The sequence below is a fragment of the Castor canadensis genome, chromosome 4 (genome assembly GCF_047511655.1).
Source record: "Castor canadensis chromosome 4, mCasCan1.hap1v2, whole genome shotgun sequence".
NCBI lineage: Eukaryota > Metazoa > Chordata > Mammalia > Rodentia > Castoridae > Castor > Castor canadensis.
In genome coordinates this window covers 131,568,200-131,595,373 of record NC_133389.1, presented here as the reverse complement: position 1 = coordinate 131,595,373, position 27,174 = coordinate 131,568,200, and the positions used below count along the sequence as shown (strand labels likewise).

The window sequence follows — 27,174 nt, the reverse complement described above, 5'->3', positions numbered from 1 at the left end:
GAATTCAGAGAATTTCCATATAGTCTTTACCTCACATTTTCCAAAAGTTTACTTTTTTTTATCCTTACTCTTCATAAGCCAATAAATAAATATCATTTTCTTCTTGAGCCATTGAAGGAAATGCGTAAATATTGTGTCCCTTTACTCCTAAAACCTAAATTTGCTAAATTCCCTAATGTCCTTTTGAGTAAAAGAAAACCTGTTCCCCTGCCCCCCTCCGCCCCAGGGTGCCATTCAGGGTTATGCATTACTTTTCGTTGTCATGCCTCTCATTCTCCTTTATTCTAGTACACTTTCATAGTCTTTTGTTTTGTGTTCTTATATGACATTTCTGAAGAGTACAGGTCAGTTATTTTTCAGACATTCCACTATTTGGATATGGTGATGTTTCCTCCTGATTAGGTTCAGGTTATACATTTTTGGCTGGAATTCTGCAGAAGGGATGTGGTCCCATTGTGTCATAATTAGGAGGCTCATCCTGCTGTTTTGTACTGGTGCTGGTGATGTACACTCTTATCACTTGGTTATAGTGATGTTTGCCAGGATTCCTGGCTGTAAAATTACTGTTCATCCCTTTGTAATGAATATGTATCTTTGTGGGGTGATATTTTGAGACTATGTAAATACCCTTTCCTCATACAACTTTTACTCATTAGATTTACCGTATAGTCATCATTCTTACTTGAATCATTCTATGTCTTTTGACATGTGCCAATAAAAATCTTAATACTTCTTATATTCTGTCAACAAGTGTTTTGGAGTCATCTGGACATGCCTCACCTAGCCTTGGAATCTGCCATCTTTTCAAGGAATCCTAATGCTTTTTAGTTGGATTGCTAGTTAGAAATCAAGATCTGGGCGCTTGTGCTCATTGCTATTGAGGGATAATTACTTTTAGGCCTTTTTATTAATCAGGGTTCTCCAGAGAAACAGAACCAATAGCTCATGTATATATACACACATATATTTATAGATCCTTATTTATGGAAGCTGGCATATCCCATCTGCAGTGTGGGTCAGTAGGCTGGAGACTCAGGGAGTGCTCGTAATTAAGGCTGTCAGGCAGAGGAATTGATGCTGCAGAGGAAGTCTGAAAGCAGTCTACTGGATGATGGCCTCTTACTGGGATTAGACTTCTGTTCTATTCAGCACTTGAACTGATGGGATGAACCCCACTAACATTACGGATGGCAATCTGCTTTATTCTACAAATTAAATACCCTTGCAGAAGTCTACCAGGTGTCTTGGCACTCTGTGGCCCCATCAGGTTGGCACATATGCTAACCATCTTTCTTTCTGCCACTGTCTTACAAACCCCCAGATAGAACTCCTCCCCACTCCCAGTACTCACAGGGGTGTCTTTGTTAAGAAGGTGATACGCCCTTCCACATGTAAAGTGTGTACTTGAATTGAGAAGCATGATATTTTAGACCAGTAGTAGTGTTGAGTTATGTCCTTAAGTCCGTATGTACAAACACGTACAGCATGCTTGATATTATCAACAGTGGCTGCCTGGCAACACACGGGGTGGCATAATGCTTTTACAAGGTGAGGGGGAGTATAGTAGCCCATGGCAAAAATGAGTTTTAGCACTTCAGTTATTAGAATATGCTTGCTAGCAAAAGCTTTTGTTTCTGACTATCCAGAGCAATGTCAGAGTCTCCTCTTGTTCTTTTGTGAATAACAGATGAGATAATCTGTCAAGTGGCAGAGTCAGAAACTACCTAAATATTGCAAGGAAAAAAAAAAACACAAGGAATGGGAAAAGCATTTATAGATATGAAAGGGAGAAAGTGAGATGTGGGAGGGAGATGGTGATTGTTAAAAGTTAAGATGTAATTTTATCAAATGGAAAAATGCGCATGTTAAAAAGTGGCTTTTTCCATGTTGAAATGCAGATAATGAAAACTCACGTAGGGTGTAAAGGTAGTGGTCAAATAAGCCATCTCCGATAGGGTAAGTTAGAGTTGGCTCAACATAAGGAAGGCTTTATAAAGTCTCTTTTTCTCATTCATAATCCAAATGGGCCAGAACCCAAGATGTTTCAGCAAATGTCCCGGGACTGTGTAATTTAATATTCTCTTCAAAGTAAATACATGCTCTATTCATAGTGCTTTGGCAAGTTTAAAATTATCTAGGCTTATTTTTCCCTTGTTTCCTAATTATTCTGCTACGTGGCACCTAAATAAGAAAGCTGGCAGGATCATAAAGAGGGAATTTTACTCAACAAATACGTATTATGCATTGGCCATGTGTTAGGTATTCTTGAAGACAAACAGATACATTCAAACGACCCAGCCAACACTATTTTTGATTTCAGAAATAACTTTTTTGGCTTTATTGACTACATAGGTACACAGATAGTTATTAAATTTGGCTCATGTTCTTAAATGTTAACATGTGCCTTGCACAAAATTTTGGAATCTATTTCTTTTCTGAATCAAGCAAATTAACATTTACCACATTTATCGATTCTTCACGAAAGATATCTACCTGTTCTTCTGGCCAGCCACTGCTGTTCACATATCACAGTGAATGCATCTGTGGACATAAATTTTTTGCTCTTCTTAGTAATTAATCACTTAACAAAAAGTATGAGATGGTAATCGTGATAGAGAGGGAGACTGCTGAGAAAATGACTACAGTCACAGAGTAAGAAGGGCTTAAAGAGTCAGGGACTAAAATTTCCAGTTCAATAAAGTGGTAGAAACTAGAATTCTGTCCACTCTCTTGTCTTCCTGTCCCCCTGCTTTTTATCCTCTGGCTATTGTGCTAATCAGAAATGGTCTCCTCCCTCCTCAGCAATCCTAATGGCATCCAAATACTTAGGTCTTTCTTCACAAAGAGTTTTATGTGACATGAATGTGATGGTGAATATAAGTAGTCTATTTCTCATCTTCTCCTAATTTTGAAATAAAGAAAATATTGCTAACTGCAAAAAAATGTTTTAAAAGTATTATAGCTTCCTCAGATACAGTATTGGTATGGTTACAGAGTTAATCTTAAATTTTACCATGGACATTTTCAAAAACACAGAGTCAAAAGAATGGTAAAAGGATGCCTTGTTTACTCATCATTCACTTTCAACAATTATTGACAAGTGGCCAATCCTAGTCTAGGCTTATCTTTCCCAAATCCCAGTGGTGTGATCTAAATGTTTACCAAAATTTATGTGTGGAGACTTAACCTCTTGGTGGTGGGAACAGGAGGTGTGGCTTGGGGAGGTGACTGAGACCCGAGGGAATGGGATTAACGCCTCTGTAAAAGGGCTCCAGGATAAGGGAAGTGCTTTCTCTTGCTTTTCTAATGGTTTTGTGAGGATACCAGGCAACACCATCTCTGAGCACCTTCACCACATGGTAAACTGGTAGACACCTTGATTTTAGACTTTCCAGGCTCTAAAACTATGAGAAATAACTCTAGTATTTATAAACTACCAAGTGTTAGGTATTTTGTTGTAACACCATGAACAAACTAGGACATCCAGACATATTTCATTAAAGTACATCTTATGTCACTAAAAGATGAAGGACTCTTAAAAAAACATAACCTTAAAATTATCCAGAATGTACAGTGTTGAAAGAAATTTGTCTTTGCAACTGAAGTTCTTTCATAGCAGTATGTTCTAATTATAGGAGAAGTCAGGGAATAAATTGCTAAGCACATGCAACTCATTTTACAGACTTTGTGGAGCATATTGCTTACATATTTTTAGTTTTTTTAATACTTAAAAGTGCACATCATTTTCATCCAGATTTTTCTGTTTTATGGAATGGGCAATTTTCTGTTGTTTATTTAAAATTTTTTGACAGTTTTATTGAGGTAAAATTTATATACCATAAAATTAACCTATCTTATTTATTAAATTCAGCAAAATGAAAAGGTTGGACTATCAGATCTCTGTGGTTCCAACTCTGTGATTTATAAATCTGTTAATTTCTATATGACTTTGGTCAAATTCTATGTGGCTGTTTTCTCATCAGGTAAAATAGGCTGTTAATAGAATTGTATATAGATTTTGACAGAATCAAATGGGAGGATGAAATGATAGTCTTAGAACATAAAAATGTATCAGAACATGTTATTTGTAATAAGGCTGGAACTGTTTTAGTGGAGTCAGTGGTCATAAACTATTAAACTAGTAAACCAGTAAGTAGTGGAGGAAAGAAAGTTTACCTACTAATAGTAGGTGCCGTCTATTGAGAATTCTACTAATATACTATCCTAGAGTATGCTAGACACTATATAACAAATTAGCTTACTTAATTCTCAGTCCTATAAACTAGGCTCAGTGATTATGCCATAAGAAAAAGTAAAGGAATTACTGAAACCACCTAGTCAGTCAGTTGCTGGTGGGGAGTCATATCCTGGTTCCAAGATCATGGTTTTTTTCTGCTGCTCTAAACAGCCATTCATGGAGAACAGATTTCCATAGTAGAAAGATCTTCAGTGGGCCAGGTCTTTGCTTGGGAAAGATAGCTAAGATTGCTAACAGTCCTTATGAGGGATAAAATAAGGAGTCATTATTCTACACATTACTTTCTGTTCTACACGTCTGTCTTCTGTTTGTTCATGAGTATTTGTAGTATGTTCAATATTTTTTTCGTAGTTTTACCACAAAAATGTGTTACAATATGCACGTTTTTTAAATGGGAGTTTTAGTCACATAGGAAGTAACTCACTTATTCTACTGGCTTCTTTTTGATAACACTGTAAAAATTTCCATTTTCATCAACTTAAGGACTTGTTTTACACTACTACTTTTTTCCCCCAATGTATTTGGTACATACTAAGTATCTACATTATATAGACAAAAAAAGTCAGTGCTAAAAATCCCAATTTGTGTTAAAGGTAGTATTGTTTTATTTAAACAAAAGTACTCTTTTATTTGTGATATCCAAAATATAAGCAATTGTCCGGTAAAGTTAGTGTGTTTGCCTGTAATTTGTAATTCAGAACTTTGTAATGCATTCTGTTTAAATGCATGGGAATCTTAAATGTTTGGAGCATTGGATTTAGACTGAGTGCAGCTCAGTAGAAGGCAAGTGTATGTATCCTTGCTGAATATAGAGGAAAACGCTTCTTTGCACAAGGAGAGTTATAAGAGAGGAGATTTGATGCTGACTTAGAGAATTTCTGATTTGGCACAGTCAGGAAACACCTAACAGCAGGTGTGATTTGTAGTTACCGTGGCTAGTTCTGTTTCCTCCTCTGACATGGAGGAAGACCCACCAGTGAGCTCAGTGGACACCTGTGTGCCTTGGAAAAGGAAGAGTGCTTGCTTCAGGCTTCTGGAGCTCAGAGCAAGTCCATGGAGATAGCTATCTCAGAGCTTTGCAGCATGTGGGAAGGTTCTAGCCTGAAGTTCTCCACAACTAAGGATTCCATGAGTAGCTAACTCTCCTGGAATTCCACTCGTATGATTTGCTTTCCTAATGTTATGTTCCTTTTTCCTTTTGCTGCTCCAATTTTGCTAAATGGGCAGCCAAACTCCCAAGAATTTATCAACAAATTAACATAGACTAGAAGAGCCAAAGGTTTAAAAAAATCATATCGTTAAGGAAGTTTTTAATCTGGACCTTCAAAAGTGGAGGTTTGCAGCTGCTGAGGGTTTTGTAGAATCTTTAACTTTTTTTTTGTAGATTTCCTTCCTCTTGTGACTTTGTAGTTATCAGTGACCATGCTCCTGTTGGAGAAGGGGCCAGGAAGGAGGGTGGTCTAGGGGTAGTTTGTAGTTTTGGAAAAGGTTTCTAAGTGGTGGGCTGTCATTACCATTAGCAATAGACTTGAAATTTTTGAAGTTTAAATACAGTGTATTTCATTGGTACTGGGGGTGTATCTCAGGCCCTTGCTTTTATTAGGCAGATGCTCTATCTCTTGAGGCACTTTGCCAACCCTTTTTGCACTGGTTATTTTTTGGGATAGGGTCTCCCTTTATGCCCATGTAGCTGAGATGTCACTCATGCTCCACCATGTCCAGCCTTTGGTTGAGATGGGGTCTAGCAAAGTTTTTTGCTTGGACTGGAGGTGTTATAATTTGGATAGATCTGCGCTGTAGTGAAAGTTAGCCATTGTTTTTATTTTAAATCTTTCCATTGGATTGTTGTTTCATTTAGAACTGTCTGAATTATTGTAAAACCAGATTAATAATCATACACTAGCACCTGCCATAACAAAAAAATTGCATGAATTTTCCACTGTTGTTTACTTCACTGATGTATTATTCTAAAGTTGAGTAATTTTTGTTTCTGCATAACTTTATACATGGCTATGTGGAGTGGTGAACCCAATAAGGTGGGAATGAGTAGTGTGTGTGTGTGTGTGTGTGTGTGTATGTGTATTTTAGTCTCTAAGGTTGCTCTGTGTAAAAACAGTTGAATATGAATTTAAGAATAGCTATACTTTAATATTTCTCTGGAAACATACAAGGCTAAAAAAAGCCTGCTTTCGGAGTTGTTCATTATTATTATATGTCTATGTGGTGTAGAGTTATTAGAGATGATTTAGTTAGCCTTAGGCAATCCTAATGGATTTTTCCCTGATTCTTAAGAATGTTCTTTAAAGAATCTAACTGAATTTTCTAAGTAAACCGGTTGATTTATACGTGCCGAGAGAGGAGTCCCGTTGTACACCTCATGTCATCAATTATAATCTCTTCTGGAGTGCAGTTTGTTTAGTCCTGATGAAAAGGCCTGTAATTGTCTTTTCCTGATGCTCAGCACATCCTCTGCTGCCCTCTAATGGCTGCCCATCTGTAGCACCCACGGATGCCCATCTGGCCTCTGCCCAGATTCTGCCTCTTTTCGGAGTTGAGCCGCTGGATCTGTGGGAGACTATCTCAGTAGGGAGACAGCTGGGAGGAGCTGCTTTAAGTAATACCATGTGTGTGTCACCCTTCAGAATGTTGGCATTCAGAGAGTTGTAATAAGGTTAGGACTCCTTTTGCTTTACTATTTGTTTGTTCATTTATCCATTAATTCATAAGATATTTTTAAGACCATGTATGAGCAGAACCTAGCCATGCCTCCATTTAGTTGGTTCTTAATATAGATTTGTTGAATGAGTGGATGAATAAATGCAAAGGTAAATATGACTTTGTCTGCTCTTGGGAAGACAAGATATCACCTTAGCTGCTCAGTTACCCTTACCTTCCTCTTTAACTAAGATCTTGGAAAAGTGATTGAAGAAGATGGTTACAAATAGTTGTGGAAATCTAGTCTCCCTTTTATTTCTAGTTCTCAGAATTTATCATCCCTATCTTTGAAGTGCTCTGTTTTAGGTAGAATTTATTTTGCATCTAGAAATGATATTAAGATATTAAGAACCAAAAATAAGGTGCTTCTTTTATTGAAGGTAAAAATGCAGCCAGTGTTGCATTTTCCTTTGTATTTACCAGTCTCCAAGTCACCTCATCTGTTGTAAACTCTGGCTTTTTGTCTCTTTTGTATTTCATAAAATGTAAGGTAAAAATAGGTCCTATTTTATTTATTTTATTTTTTGTGGTACTAGGGTTTGAACTCAGGGTCTACACCATGAGCCATTTCACCAGAACTACTTTGTGATGGGTTTTTTTTGAGGTAGGGTCTCAAGAACTATTTGCCTGGTCTGGTCTCAAATCATGATCCTCCTGAGTAGCTAGGATTACAGGTGTGAGTCATTGACACCCAGCTAAATAGGTCTATTTTAAATGACTATATATGAAATATGAAAAGTGCTGAAGTATTTGCTCCTTACTTTTTTCTTTGTTAAGCGTGTTGTAAATTCCTTAATTCTTCCATTTCTTAGTCTGCTTTACTTGGCAAGATTTTTTTTTAAATTGCATTTTCTTTGCCACTACTTTTTATTATTTCATATCAGGTAGATGTCTCTTACTGGCTTCATTCCTGTTTGAGGGTTTAATCCACAAATTTGGGCTCAGTAAGCCTTTTCTTTAGAAAAAGTAGCGATCTGTATCTATCCCATTAGTGAGTACATATTACCTATGTATTATTTAATGTCCTGTTGTGGAGATGGTGGTCGTTGGTTGTAGTTTGCAAGATTTTCCCTTTATTTCCTGTGTTTTATACATTTTAACTCTGCAAGATATTAAAATAACCTGAGAGAATCAAATTCTTCTTTTTATGGCTGTGCTAAAAACTTGAAAATCTAAAACAAATAACTTGAAAAACTAAATTTACACTAGTGTTATGGTAATCTATTTTTTTTTTACTTATCTCTAGTGGAACAATGAAAGAGAGTGATAAGAAAGGAGACTCTATAAGGGAGGGAGATAAAGAGTAAACATTGTTGTTTTGTCTCTTGACTGCTTCACATTTTATTAATCAATTCATTTGATCTTGGTCTATACACTCCAAAAGTTCTATTTTTCATTATTTTAAACTATTTGTTACCTTCTGTCTGTTCTCAAAGGGGAAAAACCAGTTGTATTAAAAAAACCCATTGGATTTTGCCCTGCTGGAGTGATTATGTAAAAAAGTAAAGGATAAAATACATTTCTGAGGAGACAGAAAATAAAGGTTGTCTCAACATATCAGTTTGCTTAAAGTGAAGCTAGAACAAGAGACTGAAGCCATTTCCCATTCCTCTCTTGGCATAGGGAGAACTCAATGCTGAAAATTAAACTTTGGCATTTATTGGCATAAAGTTAATAACCTGATTTAAAGCTCCAGTTTCATACATTTTACTCCTTCGGTCACCTGGAGCTACAGCGTCTTATGCTTTGGGGGACCTTAAGAGATTTCAGATGTTTTCCTCTTTTGGCTGCTATTTAATGGGATTTTACTGTGGCAAGGGTTAAAACCTCAATGCATTGATTGGTCATTTTCATTAAAAACAAATGGCAACAGATTTTTAAAAAGAAGCATGAAGTGATCAGAAACACAGTCTACTAGACTCTTAATTGTACTTTTGCTTCCTATTGCAATCCATTGACTAAGAGAAACTTACTCTCGCTGACTTAAGCATGAAAAATATTTCCAGGGAGAGTGTTGCACAATTTATAGAATTGATGAGAAGGGAGGAAATAATTGGCCTAAAACACAGGAAGGGATTCAAGGCAGTTCAGAATTTGTGCTGTTTAGGAAGCCAGTTTTGTTTCTGTGACTAAGTGATCTCTATTATATGTATTGCTTCCTAAGTTTGAAATTCCTTTGTCGAAGCATCCTCTTTTGACAGCCTAGATCAGTAGTTCTCTTGATTCTAGCTTTCAGCAAGTCCATGAGGTCAAAAAATTTATTATAATAAATCTTAGGTATTTTTTTGTCCTTCACACTGTGTTAATAGTGTAAAGGCATCGGTGGGGAAAAGTGCAGTGCAGTGCCTTACCTTAAATCAAGGCAGTGCGTAGCTGTATGTGGGTGTACTGATATACTTCTATCTATATATGTAAGGTTTTCCCCTCCCACTGCAATCCTCCAACTCTCCAGACACCAACTGAACATCCTACAATTCAATTCAATACAGTTCTGGCATTAGTGTTCAAACTCAGAGTTTTAAGGGATTAATCTCACATGACTGCACTCACTTCAGATGCCAGTGGCAAATATTGGGTCCCCAGGTTACCACACATTCTGTCCAACTGGACTACACATTGGGGTTTGCATGATCTTCCTCTCTCCTCAGGTATGGGATTCACAGACCTCAGGAAAACTGTTTCCTTACTATAAAGAACACATTTCAAGAGCAGCCAAATAGAAGAGATAAATGTGGCAAGGTATTGAGGGGAGCCTTTGAGCCTCCTGTGCCACTCCAGGCTTGCCACCCTGTCAGTACCTCCAGGTGTTCACTACCTGGACCAATTGGTGAAGTCATTTGTTATTGTGATTGTCTCTAGTCTCCCTCCCTCCCCAAGTTTGGGAGAGTGGGGCTGAAAGTTCCAACTTTTTAACCAAAGTTTTGTCTTTTTGACAGCTTGTATAGAGGCTCCTCCATAAGTCACAATAGGAGATGTGATAGGATGCACCTCATTAGAAGTCCTACCACTCAGGAAATTCCAAGGGTCTGAGGAGTTCTGTGCCAGAAACCAAGGATAAAGACTAAATGCACATTATGTTTTATTAAGTCATATATCTGTTCTAAGTATTTTTATTTTGCAGATAGTGGAGAGCTTCATGTTGTTTAATTGGCTAGATGTGACTGGACATTTTCAGAGCTGTTTTCTTGGTAAACTGTTGGTGTGGTGTGAAAGCTGTCTTGTTGGAACCACATTCCCTGGGTATGAGCTTCCCAGCTTTTTACCTGTGTGATGTTGGGCAATGTTTAATTTTTCTGAGCCCTGGTTCACTCTTCTGTGAAATGGAAACAATAATGGCACTTACCTCAGAAATATTGTGAAGATTAAGTACCTTAAAAGAAAGAAACCATTTAGAACAGTGCAGGTTGGTAGTAAACACTTGGTAAATGTTATTGTCATAATCATTATAATCAAACTTTCGAGCAGGTTCTCAACAAGCTGGTCACAGGAAAAAGGACCCTAAACATGCACCCATGCTTTCTGAGTTCTTGTTTAGCTGGATAATACCTCATCAAGTTAAAATACTGATTTGGAAACATAAATTACAAGTGGTTTTAGATAAAAGATGTAAAATGTTAGTTTTTCCTTCTGCTTTCTACTACTTGTCTGTTAGCTGGGCTAAGGTAGAACAAAGATGAATGAACAAATTGCAAACAAGTACTTAAGGAATAAAACTTGAGAAGAATGTATCATTTAGTTTGACAGCATGCTTTCTTTGTATATAGGTGCAAAGGGTGGCAGAGCTTTTTTTCATTGTACACACAAAAGCTATAAAATAGTATACTGGTTCAATTAGTCTTACTTAATTAGCCTTTATGTGATCTGTGTTAAGACTGTGTGTGTATATATATATATATATATGTACATATATACATATCTGTATTTATGTATATATATTTTAATATCTAGGATTTTTTTAAAGACTACATTTTTATACAGGACATGGCTGTGACTTGAGTGTTCAGCCTTAGCTGATAATACAGTGCTTGAAATGGGACTAGTTCATAGCAGGTGTTTGCAGGATATGTTGTATAAAGAGTCATAGCTTCCATTTGCTTGGAAAATTATTTTCAGAGAGCTTACTTTACCAATACACTCCAAGGAACTGTCCTGCATGATGATGGTGGGTAGGTATGAAATCTATAGAGGAGGAAGAGATAAAAATGTGATAGAGAGTATTCTGTCAGACTGAAGCCAAGTGTAAGAAGTAGTGTAATTGAGCCTTTGATTAGCTTGCTTTATTTTAAAGGTCCTGCTCTCCTCAAATCCTGTTTTAGTAGTATAGTAGGCTGCCCAAGTCTCTGAATGCCTGCTGTGCCAAAGCCTCCATTTAAGGAAAACTGTTTTGCTCTTAGCATTTGTTATGTGGGTACTCCCTTTTTAGTCATTAACCCTGACTGTGACCAAGTGGACCCTGAAAGACCAAACCAAGAACAGTCAGTTATGGTTTGGCACAAAAAGATGAACTGAGCTAAATCAGACATTTTCCCCTGAAGAGTTTAAAACTATAGAATGTGAGACATGGGGGCAAAAACTTAAAACAGTGTATTGAGAAGTATCTTAAGGTAAACATGAGGGTCATTGTGTTACCATTTGTTATGAGGAAGCAAAAATGTGAGAAATCAGAAAAGGCTACTAATACCAGAACAGAGGGAAGCAGATATTTGGAATTAAGTTGCTTAATAAATAAGAAGAGCAATAGAAGATTGTTTGCTTGCTTGATTAATTGATTCATTCAACAAATTTATTGAGATTCTGCTGTATACCAGACAGTATTCTAGCCTAGAGGTATTGCTTTAAGCCAGTGATTCTCAGGCAGCTGTGATTTGCCTGCCAGAGCACATTTGGCACTGTCTAGAGCCCTTCTGGCTGTCACAATGGGAGAGGGCGGTGCTGTTGGTACTTCGTGGGTGGAGGCCAGGGATGCTGCTATCTGATCTACAATGCACAGGACAACTCCCTACAAAAGACTTATAACCCAAAATATTAGTAGTTTTCATTTGAGAAACCCTGGGATAAACTAAGTACTTATTTCATAGAATAATTGTTATGTTGTAGTTGACATTTAACTCTGTGTTTTCAGAAGTGACGAAGTTTACTGGAGTGAAATGGAGGCCTCAGTAATATTACCCATACTGAAGAAAAAGCTGGCCTTCCTTTCAGGTACGTTTTCTAAAAATAGAAGTGTTTTGACGTGAGTTTGTTTAAACTCCTTTTCTTTGATAAGTTTGACAGAAATACATTTTATTCTTCTATGAAGTGTTAAGAAAATTTTTTTATGTAAGGCATTTTTTTTAGTTAGAATGGGATAGCTGTGTGAGCTAAATGTTACTGTTGATTCTGACCAAGCAGTTTTTATTCTGTCCTGTAATTTGATTAAAATGACCTTTATAAGGTAGATGTTGCATATCTCTCTTCTTAAGTAAAAATGTAATTGTTAACAATTGACTAACAGGCACAGGCATCTAGATTTTTTTTTTCTCTGTACTGGTGTTTGAACTCAGGCTCTTGTATTTGTGCTTGGCCACCTGAGCCACACCTCTAGTTTCTTTTGCTTTTAACTGTTTTCTAGAGAGGGTCATGTGTTCTACCCTCCCCTCCATCCAGTCTGGACTGCAACCCTCCCACGCAGGGCCTCCCACATTCCTGGGACCCCAGGTGCAGGCTATCTAACCCAATTTATTGATTATGATGGGGTCTTGCTAACTTTTTGCTGGAATTTATCCTCCCTCTCTCTGCCTCCTGAATAGCTAGAATTACAGGCAAACCAAGGGTCTTGTGCATGACAGGCCACTGCTCTACCACTATTCTTTATCCCTATCCCTTGTCTTTTTTGTTTTTGTTTTTGCTACGTGCCTCAGGCTGGCCTTGCATTTGCTATTCTAATCCTTGAACTCCTGATCCTCCTGTCTCTGAGATTATAGGTGTATGCCAACATACCTGGGTTTAAGTGTTGCATTTTTATGTTTAGGGCAATCTGAAGGGGACTTAAACATATGTGAAATTGAAGTGTGTTCTACTACCTAGACTTCAGTTGCAAGGTCCTATGCATTCTTTTTAGCTGGACAGGGCTTTCTCTTTATTGTTATATGATTAATAAATGCCATAATTTATGACCTTTGAAACGAACTCAGGTCATTCCTTATAACAGAATGCTTTTTTGACTTGGCTTACAAATTCTGCCCATTTTCCTTAAGTCTAAACTGTTGTATGACACTTTTCATGTTTTATCACAGCTTTTTGTGATTTTCTCCATTTGCTAAATCCCTTTTTATTTTAACATTTTTTTTATTGTTTTATTATTCATATGTGCATACAAGGCTTGGGTCATTTCTCCCCCCTGCCCCCACCCCCTCCCTTACCACCCACTCCGCCCCCTTCCTCTCCCCCCATCCCCTCAATACTCAACAGAAACTATTTTGCCCTTATCTCTAATTTTGTTGAAGAGAGAGTATAAGCAATAATAGGAAGGAACAAGTGTTTTTGCTGGTTGAGATAAGGATAGCTATACAGGGAGTTGACTCACATTAATTTCCTGTGCGTGTGTGTTACCTTCTAGGTTAATTCTTTCTGATCTAACCTTTTCTCTAGTTCCTGGTCCCCTTTTCCTATTGGCCTCTATTTTAACATACTTTCATGACACAGCAAATAAATAGTCATATTTCATACTGTTATTTCTCATGGCTTTTCTTCCTGTGTGGAAATTTATTTTATTTTATTTTCAAATGCTTATTGTACATTGACAAATTGATTACATTATGAGGCAGACTAATGGAAGAAAGTTAAAGTGATAACTTCTGTGTTTGGGTGAAGATTTCATGGGTGAATTTTTTCTAAATTTCTCTGATTTTGCTGAACTACTATAAACATTTATAAACTACAAATAGCCATTAGGTATTTTTCAAATTATATCTTAAGCTTGTAATTTTTAAGGTAACCTATTTAATTATGTATACATCTTAATATTTATTACATGTTAAATGTACATATTTTTTATAGGAGGAAAGGACAGACGAAGTGGCCTCATTCTGACAATTCCATTATGCCTTGAACAGACAAATATGGATGAGCTAAGTGTCACTTTGGATTACCTACTCAGCATTCCAAGGTGACTTTAAAGGTGTCTTTTCTTAAATCTTGATATGTTTTCTACTTACTAATGATTCCTACTGTTATGGAAGTATACTTTATCTTATCAATAACGTACAACTTTGCAGGTACAGTACTTATTTTCTGCTATTGTTACACTTAATGATGTATAGATTTCTAAAATGTATGTACTGTCTACTTTTTAGGGACATACCTGTTAAATATTTATAAACTATGGAACTTAGAAAAGTTAGTGTAGTGGAAATCATTTTGTATTTAGGTCACTATTTAGTGAAATAGTTGACAGAAATACATGTTCATATGTTGATGGAAATACATGTTCAAGTATATTGAGTGAAAGTTACCAGGAGTTTTCAAATATTTTTATTTAAAAATACAAAACTATTTATTACTATTTTGATCCATATATCCTTGAGTTTTTAATTTTAGTAGTTTTTGAGTGAAGACAGAACTTAAGCCTCCTTGTTTGCTTGAGTCTACCCATCACTTCAAAAACAAACCCTCCCCATCATCCTCTCTCATAACGGAGGGGCTAACATGTAGCTGCATGTCAGAATCATGTGGAGGTTTTTCAAAACTCTTATGTCTGGGGTCCTCTCAGACTGTGATCCAGTTGTTGTTGGAGCTGTTATTCAGCAGAAAGTTTGTTTTATCCTTTAAGCTTCCCATATAATTCTAATGCGCAGCCAGATTTGCAAAACTGCAATAGCACATGAGAATGAGGGCAAGTCTGTGTATGCCTGTGTTGGTAAAATGTAGAGGTGGAAATAGAGCCAGTCTCTTACATAATGTTCTAATGTTTATGTTCTAGATAGTGAATTAAAACTTTTTTAGTCAGAGAAGGCAATTCTTTTTTTTTTCCTTTTCCTGGTTTTGCATTTTATTGGCATAAAGTCTTCATTTTAAATTACCTTGCAGAGTATAGGATTAAAAGTGTATTTGAAAAAACTGATTTTAATCACACTTACTTCCAACATTGATCTATAATTTAATGACTTTATTGCTGATTGTTTTTCATTATTGGGGAAATAGAAGTGTTAAAGTGAAAATTTTCAGTTTTTTCACTTGCAAAGATGAAAATCACCAGACCCTGTAATCAATACATCAGTATTGAAAAATCTTGCTAATTTTCTGAGCTGTGACTGCTAATTTGTGTTATTCACCATTAGAGAACAAATTACATTTTCAGGTAAAGAGATTAGCCATTTATGAAAAAGTATCCATAGATGGATTCATAAAAAAGCTAAATATTTTAGGAAACTTGGAGACCATCTAAACCAGTTTCCTCATTTTATATTTGAGAGACTTGAAACTCACAGGTGAAAGTTCCTTGCCTAGGATTACACAGCTAGTTACTGGCAGAGCTGGGGTGAGATCTGTCATTCCTGACTCCAATGCAGGAGCTTTTATACTTCAGATGAGAGAGAACAGTGGAGCTACATCCTAGGCGAAGTTTAGTTCTGGGGTTCAGGTGGAAAGCAAAAATTATTCATAGTCAAACTTACCTTTTTATTTTTTTTGGTGGGACTGGGGTTTGAACTCAGGACTTTGCAGTTGCAAAGCAAGAACTCTACTGCTTGAGCCATACCTCCAGTCTATTTTGCTCTGGTTATTTTGGAGTTGAGGGGGGTCTCATGAACTACTTGTATGGGCTGACCTAGAACTGTGATCCAACTGATCTCAGCCTCCCAAGTAACTAGGATTACAGGCATGAGCCACCAGCTCCTAAAATTACCTTTGACAAATGCTTGAGGAAGGATTAGAGGCCTACATACTATCTTTCTATCAACATACGAGGTTTTGCTTCAGCACTTGGATATGTCATTGAGGCCAAGCTCCAGAAGACAGTCGACTGACTGTGGTTAGGCTGTTACAAGAAAACATTTGCTCATATGTACTAGACTTACACTCAGCCCTACACATCCTGTAAGAGGCACAGGTAGCCGAGGTAGAGTAGGAACCAGTAGATTCACAACTTGTAACTCGTGTTCACTGTGGCATACAAGTAGGAAGTAAGATAGAAGAGAAAATAGCTCATTCTATTTAAATTTCTCTTACTAGGAGTTTAGTCATGATGTGCTTAGTGATAATTCTTGAACTTTTACATGTATTATTTAACTCCTCCTTTTTTTTAGATTTCAAAGGTTTATGTTGTTTTGTTAATAATATTAAATAAGGTAATGCCTGTGAATATATAGTAAGACACTAATTAAAGTACTTTCTAGAATGATCTTAAGCTTCTGGAGGAGAGAAACTGTGCCTTATGATTTGTATTTTTTCCAGCTCTGTGTAGGATCTTATTCCTAGTTAATGGTCAGTAGTCAATGGGCACAGGTTTCTGCCCTCTATTTCATGGTACATTTTACCGCTTCAGTTTCTTTAGAGCTGTGCATACTCACATGTGGGCTTAGTTGGCCTGGTAACTGACCATTGTCAGGACATTTCACATTTGTTGGAAAACCAAATTAACATTCAGAAATTGTTAGTTCAGAAGAAGTTATTTGATGAATAATAAATTTGGCTGAGTTGGTCTTACCTTCATTTTAGAACTTCAAATTCAGAATAGACCCTAGGATTTCCTTATGGGTGATGGTTGGGAGGTAAATACAAAAAGAATACCCCATATTTAAGGAAATAACAGGGAAAATTTAGACATTGAATTTTCATAATACTCTGCAATGAGCACTGTCATCCTCATCCTCATCTTACATATGAGGGAACTGGAACATAGACCTGTGGCAACCCAGGGCTTGAGATGGAATCCGAGCCCAGTGATCTGTTTCCAAGCCTGAGTTTCTAATCACCATGATACAGCTACCATTGTTATAAGCACAGTGTCATATCTATTTATAACTTGTTGTAAATTCACATAAAACCGGGATCTATCAAAACTGATAATTAACATGAAAATAACTGGCATGTATATTATTATAAAAGAAACCTTGGACATCTTCCCTACTTGTTTTACCATCTTTCAACAGTATATCCAGCAGTATTTAAAATCGTAGTATTTTCTAGCTCAAAGGAAACTTATTGAGAGCTAGGAAACTAATTAGAGAATCATGGAATTTTAGGGTTAGAATGTACTGAAGCAGTCATCCTAGTCTCACCACTTTAGTTAAGTCCTTTCTATAGAAATTCCTCCAAGTACTTGCAAAAGTTATTCTTAGTAGAAATTTGACATCTGTTGGGCTACCACCACATTTTAACAAGTTTTGACTTCTTTAAAAGTTCAAGTTTTGATTTTTAAATCAGTTTTTCCTAAGTGTAGAAAATATTATTTATGTTAAGGAAGAAGCACCAGAAAGAAGAGGTTTAATGACTTGCTGAATATCACATAGACATTAAGACCTTAACTCCTTTGTCACTGAGTAAATGCATGAGAGCTACAAGGAGTTCCTCATGGTCCTAGGTGCTGAGCAGATGGAGAACAAAGCAGGCTCAGTGGTCAGGATACCTGGTGGTCAACGAACAGATAACACAAATGTGTGCTCAGTATGTTAGGGATTCCTGAATGCTTATGAAAACAGAGCATGAAAAATTAGGAGAAGCAGCAGTAGTTAGGGAGTGGGTGGTGTACAGTTACCGAATGATAACATTTTATCAAAGATGATTGAAACCAGCAGCAGGTCTTAGGTAAGATATTGATAAAAGAACATTCAAGATAGGGAGTAGTAAGTGCAGAGGCCAGTCTAGTATAGTTGGAGCAGTTTGAGAGAGGAGCAGGGTGTTCAGAAGGAGAGACTGGAGTCAGTCACAGAGGACTATGTGGGCCGTGGTCAAGGCTTCAGTTCTGAATGGGAAGGAAAGCCATTGTGTTCTGACTCAGGAGTGATGTCATACATTTCATCTCACATTTTCAAAGGACTTCTAAATTTAAAGTACTGATACAGAAGCTGCCAAGATATTAGTAAGAGAATGTGCCTGTTTTCCAGAGGCCTGTTACCTAATGAGGATGAATTGTAAATAAGTCATTATACTAAAAGTGTAATACACTTGGTGCCATTATGCAAGTATAAGCAGAACTCTGAAAGTGGAAGAGAAGAAGCTTTAGTTACAATCAAAGTAATCAGTGAAGAGCAGAAGGATACTGACCCCAGGAAACCCCTCAGAAGTGAGTGGGCTGGGATCCTCATTTCTTTCACAGAGCTGTTTTAAGTTAGTCACACCATCCTTGAACAGTTCTAATGGAGTAGGAACAAAGAGGCAGGGTCCTAAATATTTTTTTCCTTAGCTGCTGTAAAAATGCAGTCATAAACATGCTAGCAGTGGTATAGTAATTTTAATAGCACTTTTGGTTCTCCAACATACCCTTTATAAACACATAGAGGCATAACATGCTTCTAAGTTAAATATGTTGTTAAAAGCAATTTAAACCATCACTTGTAGGAATCAAGTTATAAAATACCATCTCCTTTCAGATATTTGACAGATGACTTCATACTGCAATTTTAAAGTAGTATCTTTAGATTGTGTATATTTTCATTATCTGTCTTAGTAAAATGCGAGAAAATTATGATTAAGGGTGTTTTTTAAATACTCTAAAAGATAATTTGGTGCTTCATTCCTTTAAGATAACTACAGATGTTATTTGCAAGGTTCATTACTCTCTTAATGTTAATGTACAAATTAATTTATAGTATGCATTGAAATATAAATGTATTGTTTTTTTAAAACTTACTTAACAAAAATGGTTGTGTAACCTGTGTCTCAACATGTAAATGTTGCTGATAAGGAAGTACCAAATTATGGGAATGGTATGTGGGAAGGTCCTCACTTGATAGCTGTGTGTCTTAGCTCTAGATCCTGCAAACTTACAATGCATTGAGAGAGTCCCTGAGTTATTGACACTTTCTCAAAGTCCACTCAACAACCAGTCCCCTATCTAGCTAGTCTTTCTAGGATTGTGTCCTCTCTAAGGCATCGTAGTCTTCTTAGGTGTCTTGTTGGTGGGGGCCTCCTAACCTGAGCCCACAATTAGTAATCAGGTGTCAGATTTGCTCCCCTCCACAAGTGGTTATCTTGTGGTAGCTGTATGTGCCACTCCTCCCTCCAATAAATGGATCCTTTATTTTGTAATGCAAATAAAAATTGATTGCTTAAAATATTTTTACCTGAGATTTTATTCACATATGAAAATCACCCTTTTAATAAAGTGTACAGTTCAGTGGTTTTTGATATAGTCACAGGATTGGGAGACCATCGCACTAATTTCTAATAATTATCATCAGTCTGGTAGAATCTCTGTACCTATTAGCAATCACTCCCCATTTTGTTCTCACCACCAGCTTCTGCCAACCACTTATCTGTCTTTTGTCTCTGTGGATTTGCCTGTTCTGGATATTTTATATAGGTAGAATCATACAATATGTGACCCTTTGTGTCTGGTTTCATTTACTTAGCATGTTTTCAAGGTTTATCTGTATTGTACCATATATTAACATGTATCAGATACATTTCTTATGACTGCCTAATTTTTCATTTTGTGACTATACCTCATTTTATTTTCTATTCATCAGCTGATGAACATTGACTCATGTCTACTTTGTCACTAGTATGAATTAATGTTACTACAAGCATTGATGTGCAAGTTTTTGTGTGAACATATGCTTTAATTTGCCTTACCTCTTGAATACTTCTCTATTTACTTCAGAAGCTCAGTTTATTTTTTATGTCCCTATCTACAGAGGATCCTGTTCCTACTCCAAAGTTTAGTGATATCATCCTCATTCTTGTGGTCTTATGGTTTCTTAGTAGAATGGACATGCATTAATTCTCCAAGAACCTTCTTGGGACTGATGTGAGTGTGTGGAGGGAGGAGAGCCAGTAAAATCTCCTGGGCTGCTAAGTCTAAATCCTAGGAAGAGACTTGCTGTTTACCTTTCCCATAATACATGTAATTGGGGGAACTTACATGGGGAGAGCTTTCACTACCAAATCCTTGCTCTATAAGCAAGACTGCATTTCCTTCCACTACATTAGAGGGAGGGTAATCAAGGTCCTGGCACTGAGTAGGTAAGTAAAATATTAGCAATAATTATAGCAATGTAGTCTTTGTCTTTAGGTTGGAATTTTTCTATGTGAAATTTTTGCATTTTATTAAAGTAGACTTCTGGGAAGTGTTTACTAAATGCTTGAATAATTGAATATAATATAGCAGTAACACATTTTATAGCACTTAAGATTTCTTGGTCAAGTGACAGAGAATGAGAAAGTAAGAGCAAAAATGGGTCAGATATGGCATATTAAAACTTTGAATCATTTTGTAAAGCAAGTACTACCTCATCTCATTGAATTTCACCCAAAGAGCATCAAGAAGCCAGATTCCAATGTTTTAATAGTAACTTATTATTTTTTCTACCTGTTCTACACTATCACTTCACAAGTTTTGAATTTCTGGCAGGAAGAAGAGACAAGAAGTATGTAAGATTCTTGGCAACCATTAGTTCCCTGCCTGACTTTGATTCCCATTGTACAGATGGAGAAATTGGGAGACTAGTGGGCCTGCTTGAATATTGCTTTAAACTTCATCACTTTTTAAGACATTAACTTTACATGCTTTTAGAGTAATTTTCTTCCATACGAACTTGTGGATTAACATTTCCTGAAATGAGAAAAACAAATTGCTTTAGAAAACTGAAAAAGTATTCTAAAGAATTTTATTTATGGATAATGTAGGTCAAACCAAGTAAAGTGAATTCGACTCCATGTATTATTAAGCTTTTTACCTTCCTTATTTAGAATTAATGGAGCTTGTTTTAATACATTGTAATTTTGTTTTGTTTCAGTGAAAAGTGTAAGGCTAGAGGATTTACCGTGATTGTGGATGGTAGAAAATCGCAGTGGAATGTGGTGAAAACAGTAGTCTTAATGCTACAGGTAATTTTTTTTTGGGGGGGTCAGGCAGTGGTTTTTATTTTATAGCAACAAATCATGATGAAAATGGAAAAGGTATTTCATGCTCAGGCATCTCAGCAGTGACTTAATTCTAAAAATACACATAACACTATTGTGTTGTTTAGGCTTGATTTTTATGTTTGAATTTGTATGATGAAGTAAATCTCAACCCTGGTGTAAATGATTGAAAATAATATGTCATGTTGAAGTAATTAAAGTGTGAAAGGTAGACATCACCAGCCTCAGTGGGGAGCTCTGCACTCTGTGTTATGTGTGTCATGGCTCCCATGCTCCATTCCCATAGGAGAGGGAGGAAGTAGGACTGTGAGTCTACTCTGAAGAAGCTTTGTGGTGAGTCAGGCATGTCTGTCCATGCAGGTTCCTTGTTTCCTCTCCACATCATCAAGATTCGTGATGTTCCCTCTATTTATTTACAATCCAGAAGAAATTTGTTTAATAACTGCCCTCCAGGACTCCAGAGGCTCACATATTAATACCTAATGAATGCTTATAAGTTACAAAGTCCTTGAGAACTGACCCTAGTCTTGTTTCTTATTTCCTTGTGTTCCTCAATGATGTTGCTGTCATCTCTGGCATGTGGTAGGTATTCAGTAAACATTTGTTGATTTATTGTAAGGGCATTGAAAATATCATATGAAATGGAAAAATAAAACTTTTGTGTGATTGAAAGGGGGTGGCTTGCTCTCACGCATCTGACTTTCATTAAAAGGGCTTCTAGAGAAGGGAAAATCTGAGGTAATAAAAGAGGTTGTCAAAATTTAAATGGAAAAAAATGAAAAGTCAATCCTGGCAGGGACTATGACTTTTGATAACTTAACAATGAAACAAATTCAGAGTCTCTACTCCCGTTTCGTACATGGGGAGCAGGGAATGTTTTACCCCCTTTTCCCACATTTTTTTCTATTTTTATCCCATGATACTAAATTCCTTTCCTAATAAGCTTTACTATTACTTTACTACAAAAAAATGATGCAAGTTCAATGAAGTGTTGATAAGAGACTAGCTTGGGGAAAATATAATTTGGCAGTCACATGGGGTAGTGAACATTTAGTTAAGTGAATATCGGTGATATTGAAAGGAGGATCAAGAATTTTAAATTGAGAAATAATTAATAGTGCTTTAGGGTTCTGTTAAAAATATAATTTAAAATTTTAAGTGATAACTAAGAATGATTCTTAATGTTTGATCATTTAATTAGAATAATGGAATAAAAGGATCAAGGGGTGAGAACAAAATGGTAATTTTAGTTTTAGTTTCAGCACTTACTATGGCTCAGGTACTGTGCTAAGCTTGCTTTATCTCATTTAAACTTGAGACCCTGAGTTCAAACTCCAGTTGCCCCCACCCCAAAGTTATCTCATTTAATTTTAGCCTCACAACCTTGCAGAGCAGAGTTACGTATCTCGAAAGCTCAACTGAGGCACCAGGAATTTAAGTAACTTGAAATTGGAAGCATAGCCTAAGCACCAGGCCTTGGCTTTACCCATTACCAAGTGTATTTTTTAGCAGTAGCATGTATTCTACCTGACCTTTAAATTGTCTACTCATTGCCTCATTCTTCCTAAGTGTTTGACCTAAATTTTCTGTTGTTGGACCACCTCTGTGGGTCAGAAAGGCATAGCCTCTGTAGAACCAGTTTTTTTCAGGGAGCACAGGTCAGTGTCCCATAATAACCTTTTCTGTCAAATATGTTCCAAACCCTGAAGATTATCTCTTCTCTGTAAAAGTTGTTAAAATTACTCTTAGGTGAGAAGTCCATTAATTTTATCTGTGGTCTTCCTTTTATCCAGTCATTCATCTGTGTCATAGTTTATCTACTTTGGACTTGCTGTCTGATCTGGACTTTGATCAGTGGCAGTTCTAAAGAACAATCAATGAATTTATTTTCTGATAGACATTTTAACAGCTTTGCATTTATTCATAGTTAACCTTTTCAGAAGTTACCATGGCCTGTTTTTAATTCCTACTTAAGCTGTTTCTGCAGACATGTCCACTCATGTCTGCATTTATCCCAAAGGTGCTGGTGCCAGTTGTTCGGGAATCTGGACCTCAGAGCAGCCTCCATCTGTGACTAGTGTTCTCTACAAAGAGGGGCTCTATTTCTCTTGTTTCGCACAGTTTTTGTGCTTTATTGATTTTGAAATGCTAATTTTCCACAGGTCCATAAGTGAATAAACCCCAAATCTACCCTAAATTTTCTAGCCTCTCTGTTAATGATTTTGACACTCTTCAGTTTATTTTGCTTACCTTATCATTGGGAGAGAGTAGATTTCTGACATACCCAGTAACATGTTCACATCATAAGAGTTTCTCTTTCCTCCTTAAGAAATTATTATTTAGTGTGCCCTTTATTGTTCGGAACAGAGGTGAGACCTTTGAGTCTAAATAAGGCTTTATTGGAACTCAATCTTGCCCATCATGTACATGTCATCTCTAGCCTCTTTCACTCTACATCATCAGAATCGAGTACTTGTTACAGAGAGTATATGGTCTGCAAAGCCTAAATTTTTTTTTCTCTTTTGATGGTACTCTGGTTTGGATTCAGGGTATCGTGCTTGCTAGGCAGGTGATCTACCACTTCAGCCATACTCCCAGCCCTCTTTGCTTTGTTTATTTTTGGGATAGGTCCTTCATTTTTGTCTGGACTGGCCTGGACCATGATCCTTCTATTCATGCTTCCTGCACAGCTGGGATGACAGGCATGTACCACCAGACAAGCTAACTTTTTGCGCAGGTGGGCTTGAACTGTGATCCTCCCAATCTCTGCCTACTGAGTAGGTGGAATTACACATGTGAGCCACCGATGCCTGGCCTAAAATACTTTTTGTCTGGACCTTTCAGAAATAATTTATTGACCAGTGATCACCTATGAAATGTGGTAGAATTCAGAGTCATATGTGGTTTCTATTTTAGCTCCATTACTCTTTTAACTCATGAGCTTAGAGAAGTTACTTCAGTTCTCAGAAGCTAAAATTACTCTTCTCTAAAGTTTAAAAAATATGCATTTCTAAATGAGGATTTGTGTATTCAATAAGTAGTTGTAGCGTGTCTTCTATATGTCAGACACTGGAAATACAGGGGCAACATAGTAGGTAAGGTACCTGCTATTGGGAAGCTCATGTGCCATTTAAAGAGTAAGACAGTGAGCAATTAAGTAAATTAATAAATAGTGTAACATCATTTGGTGATGAATGCTATAAAGAATGCAATACTAAAAGGACAGTGCTACTTCTAATAGGACAGACAAGGTTGGTCTCTTTGAGGCCTTTGAATAGAATCTTCAACTGAGGGAGCACTCATTCTAGGGCAGAGAGCACTTTGAACAGAAGAAAACGTATGAGCAGAGTCCTGAGGCAGAACAAACATGTTCTGGGAGCAATGTAGTAGAGGAGAGGCCTAGGGGAGGGAAGTGTAAGGTGAGGTACCCGTGGTCAATAGGGATTGAGCTTAGAGGGTGTCAGAGGCCTTGAGGAGGGGTTTGAATTTTATTGTGTTATAAGAATATTTTATAAAGCTGGTTAGTTTGAGGATGTTAGTAATACAGGTGGCAGAAATGGCTAGATTAAGATGTATTTTATATTTTAGAACCTATGGGAATTCCTTAAAAAATATACATGAAATACTTATTAAGTCAGTAAATGTTCATTTCCATGCTTTATGTAGGAAATAACCATACCTAGTCAACATGATGTTGTATACGGTAAAAGATTAGCTCTTTGTATTCCATCTACTTCAAGTTAATAATCATGGAGAATCTTGACCTCTTTGTATGGCTGATAAGAAACTTGCTTTATGAGAAAATTGATTTCATATCTTTGAAGAGATTCTTTCATATCACAGAAAAAACATTTTTAATAATTTCCCAGCTAAAAGGTATCTTGCAGTTTAAACATATTCCTATTAGCGAGATTGAATAAAAGAAAAAATAATTCAAATGCACTATGTATGTAACCTTTTTTGAAATCTTTCCTGAATAGCTTGTCTTTCCTGTCTTTATTGATTGCTATTTGTGTTTTAAAGTTTGGGGGAATTCCTTCTACTTATTATTTTAATTCTTTACCAAATCTCTTATTTAGCACAATCATGAATAATAATTTGTAAATTTATTAAATTATTCATTTTCCATTTGTAATTTGCATATGTTTTTCTGTATTTTACAGAATGTTGTTCCAGCTGAGGTGTCCCTTGTTTGTGTAGTGAAGCCAGATGAATTCTGGGATAAGAAAGTAACACATTTTTGTTTCTGGAAAGAAAAGGATAGACTTGGCTTTGAGGTAAATATAATCTATAAAAAGCAAAAGCAGTATTATATTTTTTAAAGTAGTGTTTTGGTGATATTAATCTTGTTTAGACTGATTACTAAGCAATGTTTAGTTAGTGCTTAAGTAATACTATAATTAGTGTATAGTTAGCAGTCAGATACTCGTTTATTGGATTATGATTCTTTGTCATAGACTGTAAAACTTTTCTTATTTTCATTTATATCACTATTAACTACTTTATATAACTAGAACCTTTTTATTTAAAAATTTTCTTTATATTATCAAGAGGAATTTTAATAAATACAAGGAAATCTATACATTTTGGAATTGAAGTTATAGAGCCTAATTTCTATATGTTATATTTAGATATTTTTATATCTTTGATCCTCTATATTTATGTGTCTTTTTTTCCTTTGGCTGCATTCAAGCTATCATTTTTAATTTGTTTTTTTGGCAATTTTATTTCATTATTTCTTGATGTGTTTTATTTGATATTTATTCTATTTGATTTTCTCTGACTTGATGTCTGCCATAAATTTTGTAAAATAGGTTATATGCAAATAGAAGGCCATTTTATATAAGGGACTTTAGTATCTATAAATTTTGGTGTCTGCTGTGTTCAGAAACCAATCTATGTGTCTGTATTCAGAAACAAAAGATATGAAAAGATTACTGTAGTTTCTGTCTCTTTGCTAAAATCCTCATCTGTTCCTATTACCTTGCAATCTCTATAGCATAATTATCTTAAATTCTCTATCTGATAGTTCCAATATCTGGGTCTGTCTTACTCTGATTTTATGATTTGCTTTAATTCTTTACAGTGGTTTATTTTCCTGCTTGCTTTTTTTGTGTGTGCCTTGTTATTTTGTATTGTGTGTCTTGTTTAAGACAGTAAAGACTGAGGGGTAAGTAGTATTTGTGATTGCACATGGGCCCATCTTGTCCTCTGCTAGGCTTTTAGCAGGCAGGGGAAGTACTGAGTTATTTTAGCCAGGAGGTGAGTTGTCTCTCAATTTTGTTCTTACTTTCGTCAGTATACCACAGGTTTCAAAGCTCTCTAGAGTTACTTTGGTTGGAGCAGTGTCTTTCCAGCTTTCTGTATCCTGAGTAGAAGCCATGAATTTTTTCCAGTTTATCTTGCAACTTTGTTGTTGGTAGACTTGACTGTTACATGGACTTGGTGGAAGAGTGTGTACCAATCTCATAAGAGAAAATGGCCAAGGCTGCTGGATTATGCAGTAGTAAGTGCATTCTCCTGATAGTTGAGTGGGAAACTGCATCCCAAGGAAAAGAGAAAAAGTGCAGTGAGAGAAGAGAGTAATAGCTGAAGCCAGGAGGATTGTCTCAAGTTTCAGAACAATGGAGAATGAGTGCTTTAGACTGGTAGTTCATGGCCAGGGCACATAGGATGTGTTACTCTGACAGAATGCAAAGGGAGCATGGGCCAGTGGTTCAGAAACTAAAGCTGAGTAGAGGAGAATTTCTGCTTGAGCATAGGTATCTGCTCAGAGATGCTATGCCTAGTTCGGCTTTATGCTATATGAATTAATATAACTAGATTCTTGCATCTTGGAGGATAAAATAAAGGAATTTCTGTCTGCTTTGATCTAATGTCATAGACTATTGTTTTAAAATAGAAGTGTTAAAGCATCTTGTATCAGTTTGCTTTCTCTTAGACATTGAAGAGATTCACTGGGATATTTTCCCAAGTAAATAAGCACTAGATACTTATGAAAAGCCCCATGTCCTAAAGAGAGAGTAATTTCAAATGTTGATTAATTTGCCACTAAACATATTCATTTAAATTTAAGAGGTAGTTTAACACTAGCCATTAAATGACACTTAGCTTATAGATAAAATTAAATTCAACTT

At 36.3% G+C, this 27,174-nt stretch overlaps 1 protein-coding gene across 2 annotated transcripts in view; it reads left to right on the top strand.

The window, feature by feature from the left end:
- Positions 1–27,174, top strand: part of Sestd1 (SEC14 and spectrin domain containing 1) — a 99,148-nt gene that overhangs the window by 20,371 nt on the left and 51,603 nt on the right. Inside the window, exons 2-5 of one of the 2 annotated variants that reach the window (XM_074071195.1) lie at positions 12,096–12,175; positions 14,012–14,120; positions 20,911–21,001; positions 25,201–25,314. In XM_074071195.1, coding sequence (XP_073927296.1) covers positions 12,121–12,175; positions 14,012–14,120; positions 20,911–21,001; positions 25,201–25,314 — 369 coding nt within the window. In that variant the 5' untranslated portion in view covers positions 12,096–12,120. Of the gene's footprint in view, positions 1–12,095; positions 12,176–14,011; positions 14,133–20,910; positions 21,002–25,200; positions 25,315–27,174 lie in introns of those variants that run through there. The other variant, XM_074071196.1, reaches the window with a different exon arrangement.